At 44.5% G+C, this 23,114-nt stretch overlaps 1 protein-coding gene across 3 annotated transcripts in view; it reads right to left on the reverse strand.

The window, feature by feature from the left end:
* Positions 1-674: 674 nt before the first annotated feature.
* RCCD1 (RCC1 domain containing 1) overlaps positions 675-23,114 on the reverse strand; it is a 136,358-nt gene continuing 113,918 nt past the window's right edge. For all 3 annotated transcript variants that reach the window (XM_078683261.1, XM_078683263.1, XM_078683260.1), the window contains one exon: positions 675-1,443. In XM_078683261.1, coding sequence (XP_078539387.1) covers positions 1,283-1,443 — 161 coding nt within the window. In that variant the 3' untranslated portion in view covers positions 675-1,282. The remainder of the gene's footprint in view (positions 1,444-23,114) is intronic.

Genomic DNA, 23,114 nt, shown 5'->3' on the forward strand with positions numbered 1-23,114 from the left:
CAACATTCTCGGGGGAACTTGCTGCCGATTAAAGTGTGATTGCGCTGGAACACTACTAGCTTTAAATCAGAGTTGTAGTGAAATCTTGGGACTCGGACTGCTAGTAGACGATACCAGTAGTGAATGGTGAATAACCATGACCGCTAACACGTGGATTGAGAGAGGCAGGAAATCGCAAAAGAGCCACTACAGCCCAATCTCAATGGAGGACTGTGTAATTGTTTATGAATGTCGTATTCTTCCTTTGTGTGATTAGCGGTAGTAAGAAAGTACTTCTCTTTTTTCATAAAAGTAAGTGAGGCTTACTTACATGCCCCGTGCGCCACTTTTGTGTCATTTTTAACATGGGAAAAGTGTCGTACGCGTGGCGCAAGGGGCTTGTAAATAAGCCCCTGTATTTGGCTGAACAATTATTTATTGCTACTGCTGCCTGTATTTTGAGTTGTAAGCCCATGTTCACTAATCGGTATACACACCTTCCCCTGTGAGGGAGCATTGGAATGCTAAACCATGCCTAAATCTGACAGTCAGAAGGGGTTCTTAACCCAGTTACTCAGAATCCATAGGAAGGCTGCACCCGGGACATCAGGAGTAAAAGGCCTCAACGCCCACGGTTGGGGACAGTATCCCCTGCTTGCCTCGTGGCCATCTGAAAAGGGTTCTGACACTCACAATGGAGGTTGGATAAACTTTTATTGCCTCCAAACCACAATTCAGAAATAAAAGAAACAAATTCCAGTGGAGAAGAAATGATATGAAAAGGTTTTGCTACACAAACACAACAGAAAAAAATTATGTATGATGTTGAGAATACCACTGAGACAATACAGCATGTGGGCAAAGCTTGTGCTTACAATGTCATATTTGTAAGGCAGGTAGGGTGGTTTGATATTATTGTGCAGCAGATTGTCAGGTGTACCATATTAAGTTTGTCAAGCCATGTATAAGCATCAACGGAAGATTATTTTTTAATGCATATGAAATCACGCATGGCTTCATCAACTCGCAATCAAAAATTGACAAGGCTACAAAAAGCTTAATGTCTTTCAGATAGAAAAGGCAAATGTTTAATAGAAAAACTCAATTTTTTTAATCTGATAAATATTTCTACAGCTTTTACTTCTTAAGGTAAAACTTGTGAACACGTTATTTTCAAAACAAGATTTTCTTTTTTTGTATGGGAGACCGCCCTTGAAGAAGGACCGCACCAAGAACCTTCGATGAATGACTTCTCCATGCTGCTGCATAGATGCGCTCTACTACTGATGCTCCTACATTTACCTTAATGTTGAAGCTCTATTGCTTTAGGACTGCCTAAGACAAATGTATTCCAAAGGCCACACACAACATTTTTAACACACAGCTCTTTTTGTGAGAAACATTCAACAAGCCTTGGCTGGTCTAGGCTGTTTGTATCACCATGGCCGAGCTGTCCATATGCACCTAAGAAATGGAAAGTACAGTACAATTTATTATATGACACATATCACAATTGTAAAAAATAAACATGTTTTGAAAACCAATCACTCTTAATATTTCAAAAGTTTATTTTCACTTATTTTTAAAAAGTCTTTAAAGTATCCACTAAGCAGCATTTAACATTTACCCTAAACAGATTTGAGACACAAGGTCAAAATAAACACCCTGTCTTTTTATTTTTATATATGGCTGAGCCCATACATCATTCTATGAATCAAGGCGATTCGCTTCACCATTGGTGTAGTGTGCAGTCCTGCAACTTTCCTCGGATAAAATATATTTACCTACACCAATAGTTACAATGGTAGTGTTGGACCGAAATCTTTTTATTATGAATAATACTAGCAGCAGCATTCACTCAGACATACGCCGCAATACAGTACCAGTAAAATAGTATCCAACATAGTCAGAAAACAATAACTTTTCAAATTAAGTATCACATATCTTCAAAGAACACAATACACCACACCAGTCTCCCCAAATAAACCTTGGTTTGGAAATGGATGAGAGGTGTTGGGAAATGGGGAAGAGAGCTTGAGTCATGAGAAAAGCAGAAACAGTAACAGTGTTAAAACATTATTATAATTTGAATAGTATATCACACATGAAAGTCTCTGTAGTATGTACTCATGTATCATCCCGTGTGTACATTGTCTTTGTCACGTGCTTGAATGTGAATGTAATTCTTATATTATTATTGTTTAAGTGTTCCCCTGACGAGCGTAACTGAACAGCTGTTGGGAATCCCTTAGCAACACCACTGTTGTTGTTGGATTCATTGCAGCTGGACGGCTCCAGTCATAGGTGCTCCTCCACCTCAAAATAAACTTTACTTAGTCTTACCTGCTGCCGTCCTTCAGTACTCCACAAGTTGGTGATGAGCGGGTCTACCCCGCCCAGCACCCACCGCTGTAATTATTTCCATTTTTTGGATACTTCCGGACCGCAACTTCCACTGGTTCCTCTGCTGCCATCTCCTCACTTCGCCGCCATTCTGGGATCCACTTTGCCAAGCCGTACTGCTGTTCCGCACTGCTGTGATTCTTCCAGTGGCACACTCACTCAGCTGAGCAACAATTTGAATCGCTACCCGACTCCACTTTCAGGTACTGTAGACTCATACGCGTATACGTGCTCGTGCTTGCTTGCCCCAAGTAACCTGACACGTTGTCATAGCAATTCCTCATTTTGAGCGCACGCTCCCCAGCCTACACAGAGCTTTTAAAGACACAGAGCTTCATTTTACGCTTGTTTCCTTTGCAAGCCTATCGCTTTCAATTCCAGTCCATGCTTCCTTGCTATCACAGAAGCTTTCAGTTACAACGCGTGTCTATGTTTCTGTTTTCACTTGAAACCGTTTTTAAAAAAAACAACTCCATTACTTTATCATGACTTCACCCTAATATTCTATTGCATTCAACTGACATTAGATTGCTCATTATTCTCATCTTTATTTTTATCCTGATATTATCCAAGTTATGGCTTCTTCACATTTTTACAAACCCCTGGCAAACCACTACTTAAATGACGACAGAGGTAAAAAGGTTTTAAGAATTACCTTGTTGCAATTGATGCAATGAAGAACTCCCCAGCCGCAAAGTAGCAATCTTGTATGGTTGTTTAGGTGTGGCTGCACAACAGGTGTTTGAGAATCTTCCCTAATTTCCTGCACCAGGTGGATCAGGTGATGACTGGGATGTGTATAGAAGCCATTGCACGCTTAGGAAAATTACATTCTGAAGAACCCAGCATTTTACTAGAACGTCATAATTTCTTTAAGCGCAAACAAACTTTTGATGAGAATGTGGAGAATTACATTGCTGAGTTCAGAATTTTAGCAGCCACGTGCAAGTTTGGTGCAACCACAGACATGTGCATTAGGGACCAATTCATATTCATCTGTGAACATCAGACACTTCCCGACCCTGCACACGTTCAGGAAGGACCTCAAGACCTGGCTCTTCGACTGATCCGGAGCTGCTCCCCCCCTGCCCCCAGCGCCTTGAGACCCTCACGGGTGAGTAGCACGCTTTACAAACCCCTGATTGATTGATTGATTATTTTCATGTTTTTCAAAAAAATTCAAGATAGGTTGCCAGCAAAAATACCAGCTAATAGAAACAGTCCAAAAGGGATAGAACGTGCCACAATTTCGTCTAAAGTACTACAAGAAAATCAAACACACCAAATAACCGCCAATTATCGTCCCATTTCTTTACTACCGGCATTCTCGAAAGTCCTGGAACGACACATCCACGTCCATCTTTCAAAATTTGTAACAGACAACAACCTGTTACATCCTTCCCAATCGGGATTTCGCCCTGGCTTCTCTACGGAGACGACCCTGCTTGGCGTTACAGATAATCTGCGTCTGCTCTTGGATCGAGGAGAAACAGTTGCGCTGATCTTACTCGATCTAAGCGCAGCTTTTGATACTGTGCTTCACAGTATCCTTCTCAAATCCCTCGCTGCCATCGGCATTGGTAACGAAGCATTGGACTGGTTCGCATCTTTCCTGTCTGACCGCACTTTTCAAATTTTCTCTAAGTCATAATCCTCTAAGAGCCACCCCTCTCCCCATGGGGTACCCCAAGGGTCTATTCTTAGCCCTCTTCTTTTTAATTTATATGTCACACCTTTGGCCTATGTTGCACAATGTTCTGGATTAAATCTTTTTTCTTATGCCGACGATTCACAAATTGTTTTCTCACTCTCTCAAACTGATCCCATGGCTCCTTCCCCTTTGCAAACTGGACTCAGCAAGATATCTGAATGGATGAACAACAACTTACTCAAGTTAAACGGCGGAAAGACGGAGGTCCTGATTCTTGGCAACAAACCCGATCTCTGGAACCTGACTCACTGGCCCACTACCATGGGTCCCCTTCCAACTCCATCTGAACAAGTGCGAAACTCGGGAGTAATTATTGATAGGGGACTATCCATGAAAGATCAGGTCAACAGAGTCACAGCCACTTGTTTTACCATTCTACGATGGCTGCGTAAAATTTTCTGGATGCTCCCCAAAAACACCCAGAGATCTGTCGTGAACGCCTTGGTGACCTCCAGACTGGATTACGGCAACGTACTCTATCTGGGGTCTTCAAAGGCCGTCATACGTCGCCTTCAGCTAGTACAAAATGCTGCAGCTCGGCTTCTCTTTGGATGTCGTAAACGTGACCACATTTCCCAACGCCTGAGAGAGCTGCATTGGCTTCGTGTTGAAAACCGGATCAAGTTTAAAGCTATGAGCTTTATGCATAAGATCAAAACCTGATCAGCACCCCTCTACCTTCAGGCCCTTGTTAGCCCCTACCTCCCAGCTCGCTCTCTCCGTTCCTCATCCCTCCATCTCTTTAATGTACCTAGGTTCAAACTTGTCAGAAGGGGCGGTAGCTCCTTTGCGAACTTAGGACCCAGACTGTGGAATTCACTTCCGTTGGCCCTACGGATGGAAAACTGTCACATGCGATTTCGCAAAGCGGTGAAGACCTGGCTCTTCGATCTCTAAAATCTTCTGCCTTATGTTGTCGTTCTGTCTCTTAGCGCCGGGAAACCCTCATGGGTAGCTGTCGCGCTTAACAAAATCAATTAATAAAATAAATAAATTCATTTCGTTGAAGACTGTTCCATGTGTACAGTAAACCTTGTAAACAAGTCTTCAAAACAGTTGCCCTAGAAACAAATGATATGCTTCAGATGTGGCTCAAGAAACCATGTTGGAAATTCTTCCAATTGTCTGGCTTCTGGCAAAAGATGTTCGTCCTGCAAAAAAATAGGACATTCTCAAGCCGTATGTAGAGGTGGAAAAAGGTTTACCAGGGTCAATAAGGTGGAGATCAATGAGGACAAGCTGAACAATGTGGTTTTGACTATTGAATGTGATTCTATTGACATATGCAAAGTTGAGGGACCTTGGTGCAAAATAATTGTTGGGGCAATTCATTTGCAAGTGAAGGCTGATTCAGGGTTGCATATCACCATATTATCAGATACCACCTTTCAGGCAAATTGGGGTGACAGCGTCACTCTCACTTAGTCTGATGTTAATCCAAAAGCTTTCGGGGAAACACAAATTGATATGTTGGGTTACTTTCACTCCAGACTGGAATGTTTAGGCAGGCGCACTTTTACTAAAATATATGTTGCTCTCAAGTGAAGGAACATCATAGGCTGGCAGGACTTAGCAAAAATGAGCCTGTATCTCAAACAGAGTGCAGAACAGCCTATTTGACTCAGTGATATTCCAGTTGATTATTACAGTCATGATGATGCTAAGAACATAGTTGTGTCTAATCTTTCTACTTCAGGTACTGGCATTGATCACATTCTTGATCAATTCCCTTCAGTTTTTGAGAACAAAGTTGGCAATGTTATTGGTTTTGAGCATGAATTTCGACTCAAATCCAATACTCAACCAGTCACTCACAAAGTCCACTCCCAATCCCTGCCATTAAGTGCTAAAGATGAATTAAAAAAAGTATTGAAGAACTTATGTGATAAAAACATAATTACACCATGCAATTCCTCTGCAGGGTTTCTCCCATAGTGTTAGCCCACAAAAGATCAGGCGTGGTCAGGTTCTGTGCTGACTTGCGCTAACTTAATCACAATATCATAGTGGATTGTCATCCTTTGCCAAAGATTCACAACTTGTTGTTCAATTTAGGTGGAGCTAAATATTTTTCTTTATTAGATTTAAAGTCGGAATATCATCATATCCCCCTTTCTGCCAAGTCACAAGAACTTACCATATTTGTAACTCCATTTGGAGCTCATAAATATCTAAGATTACCATTTGGCTTGGCTTCTGAGGCCAGCGTATTCCAGAAGTTGATGGACACTTAGTTGGATAAATATTCCTGGCCTACCGGGATGACATTCTGGTGTACGTTGGCAGTCGAGTGGAGCACGATATAATTCTTGTCAAAGTATTGGAGACACTTGGTAAAGTTGGAATGGCTGTTAGACGTGACAAGTGCACATTTGCTGTCCAGGAACTTGAATATTTAGGACACACAATTTCACCCAATGGTATTAAGTCTACATTTTCTCTTATCAAAGCCATCAGAGATGCCACGCCACCCAGTAATAGAAAAGCCCTTCGTTCATTTCTTGGACTTGCAGAATACTATGCCAGGTTTGTGCAAGTTTACACAGAGATTGTAGAACTACTAAGAGCACTTTTGTAAAAAGGAGCTAAATTTGTATGGTCCACGAACTTCAGACTGTGTTTGAACAAGTCACAAAACTTGTTTTCCCAGCGTTACATTCATTACAAGATAGTCATAAATATTTTTTGACAGTCGATGCTAGTCTCACTGGTCTGAGAGCAATGTTAGGAGAATGGGTGGCAGGTAAAGAATACACTGTTGCCTTTGCGTCCAGAACGCTCCAACCAGCTGAAACAAGATACAGCTCTATTGAGAGAGAAGCTCTTGCATGCGTTTGGGCTATTCACAAGCTCAAACCATACATTTGGGGGGGGGGGGGGTAAATTTGAGTTATACAGTGAACACAAACGTCTTATGCATATGCTCTCCAACAGTGGTTCAAACAAGGCATCTGCCAGGCTTGTTCGCTTACTTTCTAAACTTCAAGAGTTTCACTTTAACATCACACATATACCTGGTGGGAAAAATTTCAGAGCAGCCTGTCTGTCGAGAATGGCTTTGAATGAAGCGCCTAATGAGGCAGATGGTACTGAGTGTGTGGTCGCAGTTGTAGACGCTGTGAGTGAATGTCCACCCATTACAGAGAGAAGGAGGAGAAGATGGCGGCTGGCTAGATTGACCGGTTGGGAGCTCCGTGTTCGCCGGCAGAAAATAATGAAAAATCCACAGTACCTGATGCAGGAAATGCCCGATTTCTCTACACATGCACCAAGAAGATAAGCTGCAACAAGATATACATGCTACATGCTATGAAAGCGGAATCAATCGGCAATCTTACCGCACTGAGAGAGCCCGGTGGGGGAGCGGAGTTAACCATCAACAGAGCGCTCCACACGTATGCCGGCTTGCGGGCGGAAGCCTCTGCAGCTCACCGGAACTGCCGGAGGGCGGCCGCCAGGGTCTCCTTTTCCTTCCAGGGTAGCGTGAGCAGAGTGACTGCAGCTCAAACGTAACCTTTCTCCTGCACAGGATCAAGCGAAACCAGGACGCTGCAGAAGGGATCTCAGGCAGCATACTCCGCAGCGCACTCAGCAGGCACCGGTCCACTGAAACCTAAAGACCGTGAAAGGGGCATCGAAGTCTACCGTGAGGTCTCCTGCATGATTAGAGTAAGCCGGTTGGGTGTTTTTGAGGGGGGCGTCACCACAGAGAGAACGGCGTGGCCACAAGGGGGGAGGGGTGGGTGCCCGGTTCCGCTGCATCTGGTGAGGAGTGGGGGGAGTCCTCAAACACCTCCTACTCCCCCGTGGCAGTGACAAAGGCAGGTAGGGTGCAAGGCAACGAGCAAGGCAAAGAGCAAGGCAAACGCAGTTGCTACTGCCTAAGAAGTAGGCAGTTCCTTGAGAGTAACCAGTCTGTTGCCCCCAAACAAGATATAGGCAAAGACTACAACACCCACCCCGAGAGCCAAAAGGAAGCAAACAAACGAGAAAGGAGGAGCAGAGGGGGTTTCAGGTCCCAAAGTCAGGGTCACCCCTTCCCTCAGATCATTCTTTAAGGTCCAGGTATTAGAGCAGCTGATCAAGTCTCAATATTCTAGGGATCTCCCGCCTAAAGCTCGAGAGGATAACACCAATAAGAGTAAGGGGATCAGGGAGAGTATGGAGGGGGGTGCAGAGTCAGAGCCACGACAGCTACCTATAACGGCAGATAAAACAGCAGACCTGCCCACCACCACCACCGTAGCTGCAGGTACGAACAGTCTAGGTAGTGTTGAGCGCACCGACCAGCAATCAAAACCCCACGAGCTCCCTCAGAACTCAATAGATCAGATCCTAGAAAGAATGCTAGAATAAATGAGGGCAAAATTCGCTGTCTCTGAGGTCAAAACTAGATTCAAGAGGCATGTGAAATGCTGGACACTAAACTGAATGCATTGGGGGAGATAGTGACAGCAGTAGAGGCAGCAGTAGAGGTCCTGAGCAAAAAAGCGGAGTCAAACCAGAAGGAGATCAGGGCTCTGAAATTAAACGAAAGAATTAAGGAAAAGCTAGAATCCTTAGAAAGCTACACGAGGAGGAATAACTTGAGATTTTTTAAAGTGCCAGAGGGTTGAGAGGGAGAAGACATTAAAAAGTACATAGTATTACTCCTTGAAGAGTACTTCCCCTGGGTAAAAGCAGCAGATTTAGCAGAGGACATACCGAGGGTACATCGAGACCCCTTCGGCAAAAACAAGACGAGGAAGAACCCAAGGAAAATACTAAATAATTTTAAGACCTTTACCCTCAAGGAAAAGATTTTGAGTGAGTCTCTAAAGAAGGGCTCTTACAATAAAGATGAATGGTCTTCAAGAATCAGATTGGATATTTCTAAGGCAACAAAAGACAGACAATGGGAGCTAGGACAGCAGATGCAGGAACTAAGATCTCTAGGGATCACGGTACAAATGAAGTTCCCGGCAGCTCTAAGGATTATGTGGAGGAATAAAATGTATAACATCAGGGAGCCAATGGAGGTAGAGCATTTCCTGGAACAAATGAGAGATCAAATGCGTGAACAACAATAGGAACATTTGTAATAACAAATGGCGAGCTTGGAGCTCAAAGAGGGTTATCAAAACTGCCCAAAGAAGAGAAAAGGGAGGCTTCTCCAGGGATGGATGCTTCAACAAGCACAATAATAAAAACAAAAAACAAACAAAAATGCAAACACAGGGGTGGGGAGCAAACTAGGGAAAAAAACAAAACTAAAAATGTCCTCAAGAAACAAGAAGAAGGAGAGCGGGACTGACAAAGTCGTAGAAAGACCCCAGGAAAGAAAGAATCAAAATAAATGAAGAAAGATCCGGCCGTAATCAACATACTCTCTTGGAATGTTAATGGCCTCAGAACTGACAGTAGGAGAAGGAGAATATTCGAATATTTGAAAAAATAGATAGTGAAGTTATAATACTACAGGAAACGCATCTTTTGAAAAATGAATGGGAAGAAATAATAAAGACTTTGAGTTTGGTGGACTCATTTGTCTGTACAAATCAGGACTGCATTATTAAAGGAGTAGCCATATTATTTAAAAAATCCCTCAAAGTAAGAATAGAGTCTGCTGAAGTTGATAGGAAAGGAAGATGGGTGGTTACCAGACTAAGAATATTCAACAAACAATACACCATTGCCGGTTACTCCGGGCCAAATACAGACGACCCAGCCCCTTCACAAAAACTGTAGATGCAACTATTATCTGCGACCACCCCGATAATCATAGGGGATGATTTTGATATAATCCTAGAACCTAAGGTGGATTGTCTCCCCCCGAGGAGAGAAGTAAACCTGTTAAAAATGAGGGAGTGGTTGGGGCTCTATATAAAAGACCTGGGTTTGGCCGACATTTGAAAAGAAAAAGGAGACAAAGGGCAAGGTTTTACATTTCCAAAATAAAAAAATTGGGACTGCGGTCCAGAATAGACTACTTCCTCCTGGTGGACAGAAGCCTAGTTGAGAGCACACAGATGGTGGAACACTTGCCTGCTCATCTATCCGACCACTCAGCTGTATTATTAAAAATTCACATGAAACAAAACATCACTCTCCCAAGATGGATAGTAGGCCGCACAAATCTAGCGGACACACAAAATATAGAAGCCCTCAAACTAGAAACAGATCTCTATTTTCAAAATAACAAAAAAGGTACTCCTATACAAGTCACCTGGGACGCATATAATGAAGTAATCAGAGGAAAGCTGTTAAGCATATCAGCATGTAAATCAAAGAAAACAAAACAAGAGATAAGCCAAATTGAAGGTATCATAAAAACACTCGACAATTAGCAGCAGAAACTGTAACATCAAAAAAGGAAAAAATTGAGGCTGTCAGGTCAAAAAAAAAGAAGCTCTCGCAGACATTTTGGAAAACATTGTGAGAGAGTGATGGGAGGCCAGCAAGTTGTCCCATTATGAATATGGAGAAGGGTGCAGCAAGATGCGGGCATGGAAAACAAAAACTGACCAAACTAGAAACAAGATTGTAGGTATCCAGCCCCAGAGTTCTGCAGAAACAAGCTCCGAGGACTGTGTGATTATGCAGGAATTTGTAACTTTTTTTGGAGACTTATATACCGAAGACAGTAGCCCAACAAACGATTAACTCCAGGATTATTTAGATGGGCTAGACCTCCCAATATTATCACAAGAGGAAAAATATGACCGAAATGCCTAAATCACAAGTAAAGAGGTAGAAGAAGTTATTAGAGGTTTAAAGAGAGGGAAGGCAGCAGGCCCTGATGCTCTACCCAATGAGCTTTTTATAAACTTAAGGGAAAACCTCGTCCCCCTCCCTCACGGATTTGCTAAATAAAATCTTTGAGGAGAAAGGAGATCTTTCAGACTCCTGGAATGACGCTGTAATCAATATCTTACTAAAACCAAGGGAAAATCAGGTGAAATGCGAGTTGTATCAGCCTATATCTCTACTGAACCACGACTACAAGATATTTACGCAGATCATGGCAAAGAGGCTAGGGAAAGTAGCTGGAACCCTAATTAATAACGACTAGAAGGGTTTTGTGAAAGGGAGACAGATTCAAGACCTGACCCATGAATTAATCGGAGTTATACACTTAGCCACACAAGAAAAGATGCCCCTTTCCATAATCACCTTCAATGCAGCCAAGGCATTCGACAGAGTGTACTGGACTTTTTAAACAGTGTCTTGGATAAATATAACCTGGGGGAAAATTTCAAAGGACTGGTTAAAAGACTATACAGAGCTCCAAGTGTCAAGATACTCATTAATGGGAACCTCACGGAAAACATAAAGATCATGAGAGGCACGAGACAGGGCTGCCCCCTGTCTTCCTTACTTTTTAATTTATATATTGAACACCTGGCACAAAATCTTAGAAATAATTCAGACAAATCCCCCTTCTCCCATCAGGGGTGGGAGAAAAAGTCACTCTGTATGCAGACCACTTAATGATCTTCACAAGTGACCTTGAGGGTTCTTTTAACATTATAGAAGAAACCTTGACACATTTTGGAAGAGTATCGGGATACCAGACCAACCAGGCAAAAACAGAAATTATGAACTGGAATACACTTATCAATAATCATCTTGTTAAGGAAAAGATAAGGTATCTAGGCATAGAGTTGGTCAGAGATCTGGACAAAGTGGCACAGATACATTTTAACAACATTTCTGGCGAGGTCAGGAAATGACTTACGGTATGGGGGGGTCTTCCTCTGACCTTTCTGGGGAGATCAAAATGTCAATTCTACCCAGATTTACCTAACTTTTTAGCGCCATTCCAGTAGAATTTAAGAGGGAGTCAATAAAGAATCTTCAAGGGGAGCTGAACAGTTTTATTTGGTCATCAAAAGGGACAAGAATAGCATGGAACAAACTAAGAAGGAAGAAAGAACAAGGTGGGATAGCAAGCCCAGATATATTTGAATATTACAGAGCCTTTCAATGTAAGTACATGAGGGTCTTATTGAAAACCCATGAGTACTACCCTACCTACCTACAAGCAATGACTGGGAGTGGAGTATACTTTATATACAAATTTGGCCACCTGAAGTTTTTTAAAAAGGTGAAACTAAAGGTCCTCAAGTCAGCAGCAAAACTATGGTACCACATAAGAAGTACTTTGAAGATACCATATTATAGCGAATTCGCCCCCATATGGGAATCACCGGGTACCCCAGACTGTCTTAAAGACAGGCTTGCTATCCCGCTGAAAATATCTGGAATACTCAAGTGGGGCCAATTGATGACTGAGAACAACATTGTTGACTGGGACCAATTGACAATAACAGCAACAGCCTCCCTATCAAAATTCAAATTTTAGCAACTCACTAGTTGGGCAAAAACTTAAAGAAAACAAAAAAGGAAATATTGCATTGAAGACAGAGATGCAGAAAAACGTGACCTTGAAAAAATAAATTTCTCGATGGTACTGGGCCCTCATATTAGCGAGCGAGGATGACTTCCCAATTCCCGAAGCGACCTGAGGAGAAATACCTGCCGACGCTGGACGCACAAAAAATATGGCGAGTATCTATGGAAAAATGTTGGTCCATTGTAAAATCTGCTGCTTTAAGGAGAAACCATTTGTTTACCACTCACAGAGCCTATTGGACTCTGAAGAGGCTATCAAAGCTCAACGGAGCAAGAACGAAGCACTACCCAAAATGTGGTATGGAGAAAGCAGACGACTTGCATATGTTTTGGCAGTGCCTCCAGCTCGACAAATTCTGGCAGGAAGTGGGTAAGACCCTCGGCACCTTACTAGAAAGACCATCTGATGTAAGTATTGACCTTGTTATATTTGGGGTGGTCCAGACAGAGTGTCTAGTTAAGCTAACTAAGAAGCAAGAAAATGTACTCTTTTTGTTAATCCTACTTGCAAGAAGGGAAATATGCATCAAATGGGTAAGTCCTGTACCACCCACACACTGGGAATGGCTGTCTTCAATTCATAGAATAAACAAACTGGATAGGAGGGGGAAACCAAGTAGGAAATAATAACTTCTGGGAAATCTGGGAACAGTTCAACTAAGCTAGCCAGTAATTGCAATCTTCCGGAAAACTCGCTCTGTGGTGTTCAAAGTCCAATGATTATGCAATGGCAATAAAAAAACTGGCAGAATGCCCGTTTGAGTAGCCAGGATGGCCAGCTCCCCCCTCCAGAAAAATGTATTGGAATTGGTGATGGAAATAAAGGGACCTCCTCCAAAGCCAAAGGGAGACTCCCGGTTGAGCCACGGAAATATGGGGCAGTGAAGGTTTGAAAAGAGAGAGGCGGGTCCCCGACTACTCCTTACACATACTATTGCAGAATGAGGACAAAAAAAACCACTCATTATAGAGAACGACTGGAATACGGCATATGCTAATGATGTTACACTGTCCAAAGTCAAAACTTTCATTAGAAGTCGCCGGCCTGAGCGCAGAACCTTATCTGCAGAGTTAAGGTCTTTTGCAAATGTCGCTGATGAGTTGTCGTGGTTCACGATATGGTCATTCGCCAAGATCTGTTTATCCCTCCAGAATCCCTACGCAGGGCGATCATTCAGACTGCTCATCAGGGACATTTAGGTGTTACAAAGATCTGCCAACGCTTAAAACAGTATTATCGGTGGCCGTCCATTGATTCACAGGTTAAGACCATGATTGACAAATGCACTGAAGGTCTTTTATCAGACAAGCATTGGAAGGCTCATTCCACACCACTTCATCCTGTTCCAATTCCGAAAAATCCATGGGACAAGGTGGGGCTGTACTTTTCTGGTCCATATAAAATATATACCATATGAGAACAGATATTTAATGTTGCTCGTAAACTATCATACCAAGTGGCTGTACTATTGTGTTTGCAAGGGAGCAACCACTGAAAATGCCACTAAATTCTTGCTGAGAGTGTTCATCATCGAGGTTCCCCCAAAATCATTGTGTCCGACAATGGTACTCATTTCAATGGATTGTTTCTTAAATTGCAAGATATTTGTAATTTTTGGTTGCATTGTACTCACCTTCCTCTAATGGTTTCGTTGAGAGAGGAAACAGAATCATCAAAGAAGGTATAGAAACTACAATTTCTTCTGGGCACGATTCTTTGGAATTTGTACGTAGCAAGGTTTGGGCATACAATACAACTCCACACTCAACCACAGGTGTTGCTCCTTTCATTTTTCTCAGAGGAAGTAAGGCACATACTCGTTTATATCCCAGTTGGCTGTGTGAGAGAGGCATAAAAGGTGATGTTTCCATCTCTTTCAAAGAACAGGTGCAAGAAAAGCAGGCTAACATGAAAGCACAATTTGATCAATCAATCAATCAAGGCATTTATAAAGCGCACTACTCATTTGTGAGGGTCACAAGGCACTGGGGGGTGGGGAATGCTGCTACTGCTCGAAAAGCCAGGTCTTGAGGAGTCTTCTGAAGGTCCTGCGTCTGCCGTAGGTGGATGGGGAGGTTGTTCCAGGTCTTGGCGGTGAGGTGGGAGAACGATCTGCCGCCAGAGGTCGCTCTTCGGATGCGGGGGACTGTGGCGAGGGCGAGGTCGGCAGAGAGGAGCTGGCGGGTGGGGGCGTAGAAGCTGAGTAGTCTGTTGAGGTGTTGTGGAGTGCCTTGTGTGCTTGTGTGAGGAGCTTGAAGGTTATCCTCTTGTTGATGGGGAGCCAGTGCAGGTCTCTCAGGTGTGGTGTGATGTGGTTGCGGCGAGGGATGTCGAGGATCAAGCGTGCAGAGGCGTTCTGGATGCGTTGCGGCCATTTCAGGAGTTTGGTCTTGGCTCCTGCGTAGAGGGCATTTCCATAGTCCAGTCTGCTGCCGACGAGGGTCTGGGTGACCGTTCTTCCCATTTCAGTGGGGATCCACTTGTAGCTCTTGCGGAGCATGCGGAGGGTGTTGAAGCAGGAGGAAGAGACGGCGTTCACCTGCTTAGTCATGAAGAGGGTTTAGCCGGCTGTTCCTCATCCATTCGGTGATGGCATTCATTCCTTTGTGGAGGTTGGTTTGGCGGCGAATGAGCGAGCAGGGGGGCGGGGCCGCAGAGATTCAGCGACGGGAAAACGGGTGCGGGATGGCAGGGGAACCGAGGCAAAAACAGGACACAGCAAAGATTGGTAGGAGGCAGACAAAAGGAGCATTAGGCAATGCACCAATAAGACCGGTACAGCCAAGGCTAGTACAGCAGCGTGGAGAGCGACCTGCCTCCGAGCAGGGTCAAAGGTCGCTCCCCACATTCTGTAGATCATTCGTTACAGAAAGGTGATTGAGTGCTTATGAAGAGTTGGACGAAGGTGGCGAAAGGTTGTTCCAAGTTTACATTACCAGTGACTGTTGTACAGGTGAGCAAAGGTTCAGCTCTTCTTGACAACATAGGTAGGTGGAATAAAAGAGCTCTGGTCAAAGTTTCTACTCCTCAATCTAACATCATTAAGAAACATAGCACCTGTAATACTGAAAATGGTGAATGGTTTGACTGGCATCAGGAAAGAGATGTGGGGTCCAGTTCAAGTATGGGGTCCATTACGCCTTAATCCATTATGTCAAAACAAAAGGTGACCACACCGGTTGCTCAACAGCAGGTCACAGACATATCACACAGACATGTGTGATATGTCTCGCACAAAAGGTGCACGCAAGAGACAAATGCGTTGCAAGTTAAGGGATTATGTATTAAATTGAATTATTTTATCTTGTCAATGTTGTTCTTTACATGCGCTTGATTTCTATGTTATTAGAGATATATATATTTAACAGATTCCGTGTAAGTTAAGAGAATAGGTATTTGATGTAATTGTTTTACTTTGTCTGCATTGCTCCTTACATGCATCTGTTTTACAAATCATTTAGTATATTATTTTTGTATTTTATTTTGGTCAATCTTCATTCTGTTTGAAAGGAAGATGTTGTAGTATGTACTCATGTATCAGCCTGCGTGTACACTGTCTTTGAGACGTGCTTGCAAGTGAATGTAATTCCTATATTGTTATGGTTTGAGTGTTCCCTCACCAGCGTAGTTGAACATTTGTTGGGAATCCCTTAGCAACGTTGGATTCATTGCAGCTGGTTGGCTCCAATCGTGGGTGCTCCTCCTCCTCGAAATAAACTTCACTTATTCTTACTTGCTGCAGTCCTTCAGTTCTTCACAGTCTCACTGAATTATATTCACTCAGGCCCTAACAGAGAAAAGTTAGCTGAAACAGAGCCCGTTACTTCGAGCCACAGAGAGGTCGAACATCAGCCAGGAGGGGACATTCTTTCTCATCTGAAAGAGCAACACTATTTTCTTTAGACATCAAACGTTCCTGTGTCGACTCTTGGTTTCCAAACACATAAAATTGTCTTGAACAGGCAACACTGCACGGAAAACCATAACTCAGAACCTTGTGAAATGAACTGTTTTCACCACATGCAGGTCCCGCATGCAACTTCGCATTGTTTGGCTGATTTCTAGGAATACATGGATCATGGCTCCATTCGCCATGATCTCCCGTTCTTAGTGCCCATTTCGGGGTCAGATCTTGTTTTAGAAACCCTAAGCTCAATTTCGTCGAATATGGGGCAAGTGGGTCACAGTAATAGAAGACTAATTTGGACTTATATGATATCTAGATTGGGAGTGGGTATGCCGATATTGGTCCTATGTGCGGCTATCCTTTTATGCCAATGTGATGTTTGTGCCTTGGTCTTGCCTTTTAACCCCTTGCATGCTGGTGACGAACCCCAGCCGTCGCGCTCTGCGGTGCTCGTGTGCGGATGACGGCTGGGTTCGTCACGGCCCCGCCCTGTTCTTTTGTTTACCGCACAGCGGCGGAAACGGGCCAGCAGCAAAGGGGTTAAGATGTAGTCCTGAATGGTGCTGTTTTCTTTGTTGCAATCAAAAAATCAATAAAAATTGGTTAAAGGAACCCCTAGCTCTGGCAATATTGTACCCACAACTCACCTCTTGTCAGTTGAATCTCTGATTAGCAATCAGTACGTTCAATGTATTCGCTTCCTCACTGTCTAGAAGAGTGCCCCATAGGAATCACTGTTTGCCCACTTTTAAATCCATTATCTTATTTATGGTTAGGAACCCCAAGTTTTAACTCTTACTGGATTTAGCATCACTTTGTAGAAACTCCAAGTTTGCGATGTGGAAGGGATGCAGTTTTCAAACCTCGAATATCCATGGACTGATTCATGATGTAATCGCCAGAGACTCTGAGGCCTGTTCAGTATTGCTAATGTGGCCTTTTTTTCCTCCAAGGTTCCTGCTAGTGTGGCCATTCTCTCCCCTATACGATATCCTGAGTCTTGCACATCCTTTACTGTACCCATAATTAACATATGCCCTTGTGAACAGGTAACTCCAACTCCTGAGAAGTTTAGTATTCCTATCTCCGAAGTTCCTGGCTATCTTAGTCAACAGCAAGGAAAAGGCCACTTTATTCCAGCCTACCACTGTTTACCCTCTTAAGGGGGGTAGTCTGTAGTTTTCGATGGTATTCATTCTTAGCTTGCACTGGGTCAGGTCGTCAACACAATGCCACGTGATTGCAGCACACCCTCTCCCATCACTTGTTGTTGGGTGGCTGCTTCATTTGCACATCTCAGTGACACACTAGGTCAGTTGTCTGGAGCTCCCATTGGTATATTGCTCTCCAATGGGTGAGGGTCTTTTATGTGCCTATTGGCGCATGGGGTCCTCAGCAATATTTCGGCTGGCATATCAAGGGATCCTGATCACCTCAAACTGGCAACGCTATCTTAGCTGCTTGTGGAACAAGCCAGGCCTGTATTGTAAGCAGGGTCGCATCAGAGTTATAGTGGTATCCAGAAAGCCATCACAATGGACCCTTGAGCACCTACTGTGTGGTCCGTCGGCTGCTTGTGGAACAGGAGTCAAAGTTATGGCAGAGCTCAAAGTAATGAATGCTGTCAGTCTGTGACCCCAGAAAGGATAGCTAGCCCCGCATTTTGAATGGGGTAATTTGCTGGTAAAATGATTTTTCGTCTGACTTATTCAATACAATACCATCAGTCACTTGGTATATTAAAATGTTGTCAGTTAATGTGGCCAACTAGAAGCACAGAGGGAGGTTAAGAGCTCGGTTTGGGTGAAGCTCATCTGTAACAAAATGTCAGTATAAACGGCCAATAGTAGTAGTCATATGGATGTATGAAAAATAATCTGTGGGTTTTATGACACTGCCTAACATATTTTGAAATCTGGAAAAAATACTGCAATGGTTCATTTTCCCAATTTCTTTGGACACTAGTATACCTGAATTTGGTCATCTGTAGTTTTTCCCTTTTTTTGGTAATTTATTACAGGAAAAGGTTTATAGTAGTATCTAATCCATGCATAACATAAACGGTCTACCTGACCATTGATGATCCCAATTACTGGATCACTATTCAAAATCACATTCAATTGGACCCTGAATCAATTTTAAATAGTTCTGACTGAGATCTGATTCTGACCGTACACTATCTTTTGCCCAGCCATAGATGTAATGTCAGAATATTTGGTCAGTATGAAATCTCCAGTCATAGAAAGATAATCAAAATGCGCTATTCAAGCATCAGAATTGCCTGTGGAATATATAGGGTGGAGTACTTACATACTCTAAAAAGGACAATCAGCAAATTTTCAATTCTCTAATCAATTTGCTCTTCTCCCTTATAACCTTCAGAGTGTTGCATGTTTCTGTGATGAGAGGCCTGGCCCTCTGGTGTAAACTGTGAAATGTTGATTCCTTTTTTAACAGATATAATGAACTTGCCATAGGTTATATCTGAATAGAGTGCAACATACATTCAGCAAGTACTAGTTTTTCATTCAATGCTTTTCTTCTCCTACAGTGTACAATGTGTTGTGCTGACCATGGTAACCTTTATTCTGCTCTCAAATAGTGACGGTTAATCTCCTCATTTCATCTAGGGTGATTAGGAATAAGTCAACTGAATAGTATTAGGGATACTAATTGATTTATTCCCAATGTTATTAAATATAAATGTTCATTTTCTGTCATAACATTTAGTTATGTGCAATTTATAATATTGTTCATAATTATATAAGAGCGCCCAGTTGTATTTCGGTTTCTACTCCAAGCCCTTAACCCATTACTTACTTCTTGCAATACTGTATTTATTTTTAGAGCTTGTTTATGGGTGCTGCATCCTGGTTTTTTCATATCTAAAGTGTATGCTTTATTTGAAATATTTACAACTTTGCATTTCAGACAATATTGTTGACGGTTCTAATGTAATCTTATTTTTATCAGTATACCTCTAATTAGAAAATGTGGTAATCTTTGGATGGGTTAGTACTTGAGCCTCAAACACATGAGCCATGTTTGATTCAAAATAAATTGTCTGCAATCCATTAATCAACTCTCCTCCTAGAGTATTCATTACTTGCTGGAGAAAGGTAGTAGCACGCATGCGCGCTATTCTGCTGATTTGTCATTTTCAGCGCTGCTGTAATTTTTAAAAATACCGATTTTGTATCTTTGTTAATTTAATTTGTATTCACCCTGTTTTTAAAACTATCTGTGTCTGCCCTCTCACTTGCACCTTAAACTGGGCCCCCCACCGCGCTTTTCGCGGATCTATTTCATTTTTCTCTCAGCCTTCGTGTTTGGCGCCGGGCGCCATCTTGGGGGTGGTTGGAGCGAGTGTGCCACTTGTTTTGAGCGTTCTAGCGCTCATTTTCGACACAGGTGAGCCCTACTTAAGGCGAGCTAGGCAGTAGCTCTGCCTGGAGAAAGGTAGTAGCACGCACGCGCGCTATTCTGCTGATTTGTCATTTTCAGCGCTGCTGTAATTTTTAAAAATACCGATTTTGTATCTTTGTTAATTTAATTTGTATTCACCCTGTTTTTAAAACTATCTGTGTCTGCCCTCTCACTTGCACCTTAAACTGGGCCCCCCACCGCGCTTTTCGCGGATCTATTTCATTTTTCTCTCAGCCTTCGTGTTTGGCGCCGGGCGCCATCTTGGGGGTGGTTGGAGCGAGTGTGCCACTTGTTTTGAGCGTTCTAGCGCTCATTTTCGACACAGGTGAGCCCTACTTAATGCTCGCCACTTGCGCGCAGCGGTGACGCGCAGCGGGAGCGCCGGACTCGCGCCGGAGTCAAGCCAGAGTCCTGCCCGTCTGCGTCCGTCAGCGTCCCGGGAGCGGGCGGTGCGGCGGGTGGGACTCTACCACCAGGGATGTGTCCCCCTGTGACCCCCGTCTTGTGCTATTCCCCTAGCGAACTTCGCACTTTTTATCCCCATGGCTCGGGCTGTCGCACTGTGTTCCCTGGTCGTCATCATGGGAAATCCCGCTGCCCGGGCTGTGGTTGGTGCCCGACCCGCTCGCTCACCTCACGGCCGAGCAATAACACCTCCAGGATGGGCTTCGGATGCATGCTATTAAACACCAGGTCAGCATGCAAACATGCGCAGGACATCTATGAGCTTCTCGATATAGAGAAGCCACTATGCCTCATGCTTACTGAGACATGGTGGGCAGACTCTTCTAACCCTGACGTCGCTATGGCAATCCCGCCTGATTATAACATCTTCAGAAAGGATAGAGCCAAGGGAAGGGGAGGTGGAGTGGCGCTTGTGGTCCGGAAAGGAACCCCCTGTGCGATCCTGCCAGCTATTGACATCCGAGGCTCTGAGACCCTAGCCTTCTCTATCACACTATCGCCCCATCAATCCTTTAAGGGACTGCTCATATACAGGCCACCTGGTGCTCCCGGCACCTTCTTTGAAGATCTGGACTCGGTGCTGGTGGAGTTGGCCCTGAAAGCTGAACATTTTATCGTGGCAGGCGATTTCAACTTTCGGTTGGATGATCCTTCCGATCCGGCTGCCACCAAACTCTCTGAGGCGCTGACCCCTCTGGGACTTATCCCTTACCTTCAGGAGCCTACGCACGAGAAGGGGCACACCCTTGACCAAGTTTTCTCGTCTGTCCCTCTCGAGGGTATAGAGGTTACTCCTGTCCTTTGGTCAGACCACTTTCTTGCCAAATTTGTGATCAAGGGCATAGTGAAGTCAGTGCCTATCCTGGCACATCAACAGGGTCGTGTCCATAGGGCATTCCACCGAGTAACCCCAGAGATGCTGGCTCAAGCAGCTGTGGTCCATCCCTGCCTCCTCTCAGGCGATCTAGACAGGGATTTGCAGACTATGCAGGACTGGTTTTTGGACAGGCTAAACGATCTTGCCCCGGAAGTAACATCTCGCCCGACACCGAAACGGGTCTCCGCGCCTTGGTTTACCGCTGCACTGTCGGCTACGCGGCAGCAGTGCAAGGTAGCCGAAAGAGCTTGGCGGGCACAATATGACACTGTTGCCAAGTTGACCTACAAAACGGCGGTTAAGGCTTATCACCGGGACATTCGCCTGGAGAAAAAAGCTTATTTAGCCAGGAGAATTGACGCCGCCTCCAACTCCTGCAGGGAGATTTTCTCCATCGTGAGAGAATTCACCTCCCCCTGGTCTAACACCTCGGACCAAAAACCATCCGGTACCTGGGCTACGGACCTTGCTGACTTCTTTACGAGCAAGATCCAACGCATCCAGGAGTCATTCCTGGTACCAGTGTCGGTGGGCCAGACTGAACTGGACATCATCACACCGCCACAGGCCGGGCCAGGGGCGACGCTGAGTGTGTTTCCTCCAATCTCTGCTCCGGACTCGCTGGCTCTAATGGGCAATTTAAAATCAGGTTCTCCCCTCGACCCATGCCCTGCTAAATTTTTAGCGAAAGTAGCGGAGGTGATTAACCCGCTGGCCAATCCGCTTTTGAATCTTTCGTTGAGGCTGGGTGTGGTCCCGCAAACCTGGAAACAGGCGATGGTGATTCCCTTGCTCAAAAAACCTGGCCTAGACCCGAAGGCCCCAGTTAATTATAGGCCCATCTCTTTGCTGCCGGCCCTCACGAAGATTCTGGAAAAGCACGTTCAAGGCGTGCTCTCCAATTTTCTTGAATCTAATGAGATCCTGCACGCCACCCAATCGGGCTTTCGTCCCCATCTTAGCACTGAGACAGCGCTCCTGGAGGTTTCGGAAACCATTAAAGGTGTTCTGGACTCTGGGGGCAAAGTCATGCTGGTGATGTTAGACCTGTCGGCGGCTTTCGACACCGTTCCCCATGCTGGTCTTCTCGCAAGACTTCGCGAGATAGGCATACGGGGGACGGTGTTCGACTGGTTTTCTTCCTTTCTTGCCGGCCGCCGGCAAACGATCTGGGCCCCGCCTGATTCCGCCGTGATGCCGCCTCTGGGAGTCGGGGTCCCTCAGGGCTCCATTTTGAGCCCGACCCTCTTTAACATCATTATGACCCCGTTGGCGGCGCTGGTGGAGTCGCATGGTGCCCAGATCGTATCTTACGCAGATGACACCCAGCTCATCTTCTCTTGTAAGAGAGGAGGTGACTTTGACGGGGACAGTATTCGGGATTGCCTTGGGGCTGTTTTTCACTGGTTCCATCTAAACAGCCTTAAGTGCAATTCCGACAAATCCGAAGTACTTTTCTTTGGGTGTGACACCGAGCCTGACTGGCAGACTTGGTGGCCACTGGATATGTTCCCTCCATCCTGCTCCTCTCAGGTTGCAAAGAATCTAGGGGTGAAGATGGATAACAGGTTAACCCTGAAATCTCAGATACTGGGGGTGTCGGGCATGTGCTTTGGCATCCTCAGGATGCTGCGGAGGTTCCTTCCTCTGTTATCCGTGGAGCATAGGACGCTGACAGTTCAGGCTCTGATTGGGTCCAGGTTGGATTATTCCAACATTCTTTACCTGGGCCTTCCAGAGTACTTGCTGCAGCGGCTTCAAGTGGTGCAGAACGCCGCGGCCAGGGCAATCTTCGGCCTTAGTAGGCGCTCCAGTGCCTCTGGCCTGTTGGCAACTTTACATTGGTTGCCCATCCGCAAGAGGATTGCCTTTAAGGCGCTGACTTTGGCCTATAAAGCTCTGCACAAGGGGGGAGCTAAGTACCTCCAAAAGAGACTGGTCTTTTACCATC

Source organism: Lissotriton helveticus, chromosome 3_1 (genome assembly GCF_964261635.1).
Source record: "Lissotriton helveticus chromosome 3_1, aLisHel1.1, whole genome shotgun sequence".
In the NCBI taxonomy this organism is placed as follows: Eukaryota; Metazoa; Chordata; class Amphibia; order Caudata; family Salamandridae; genus Lissotriton; species Lissotriton helveticus.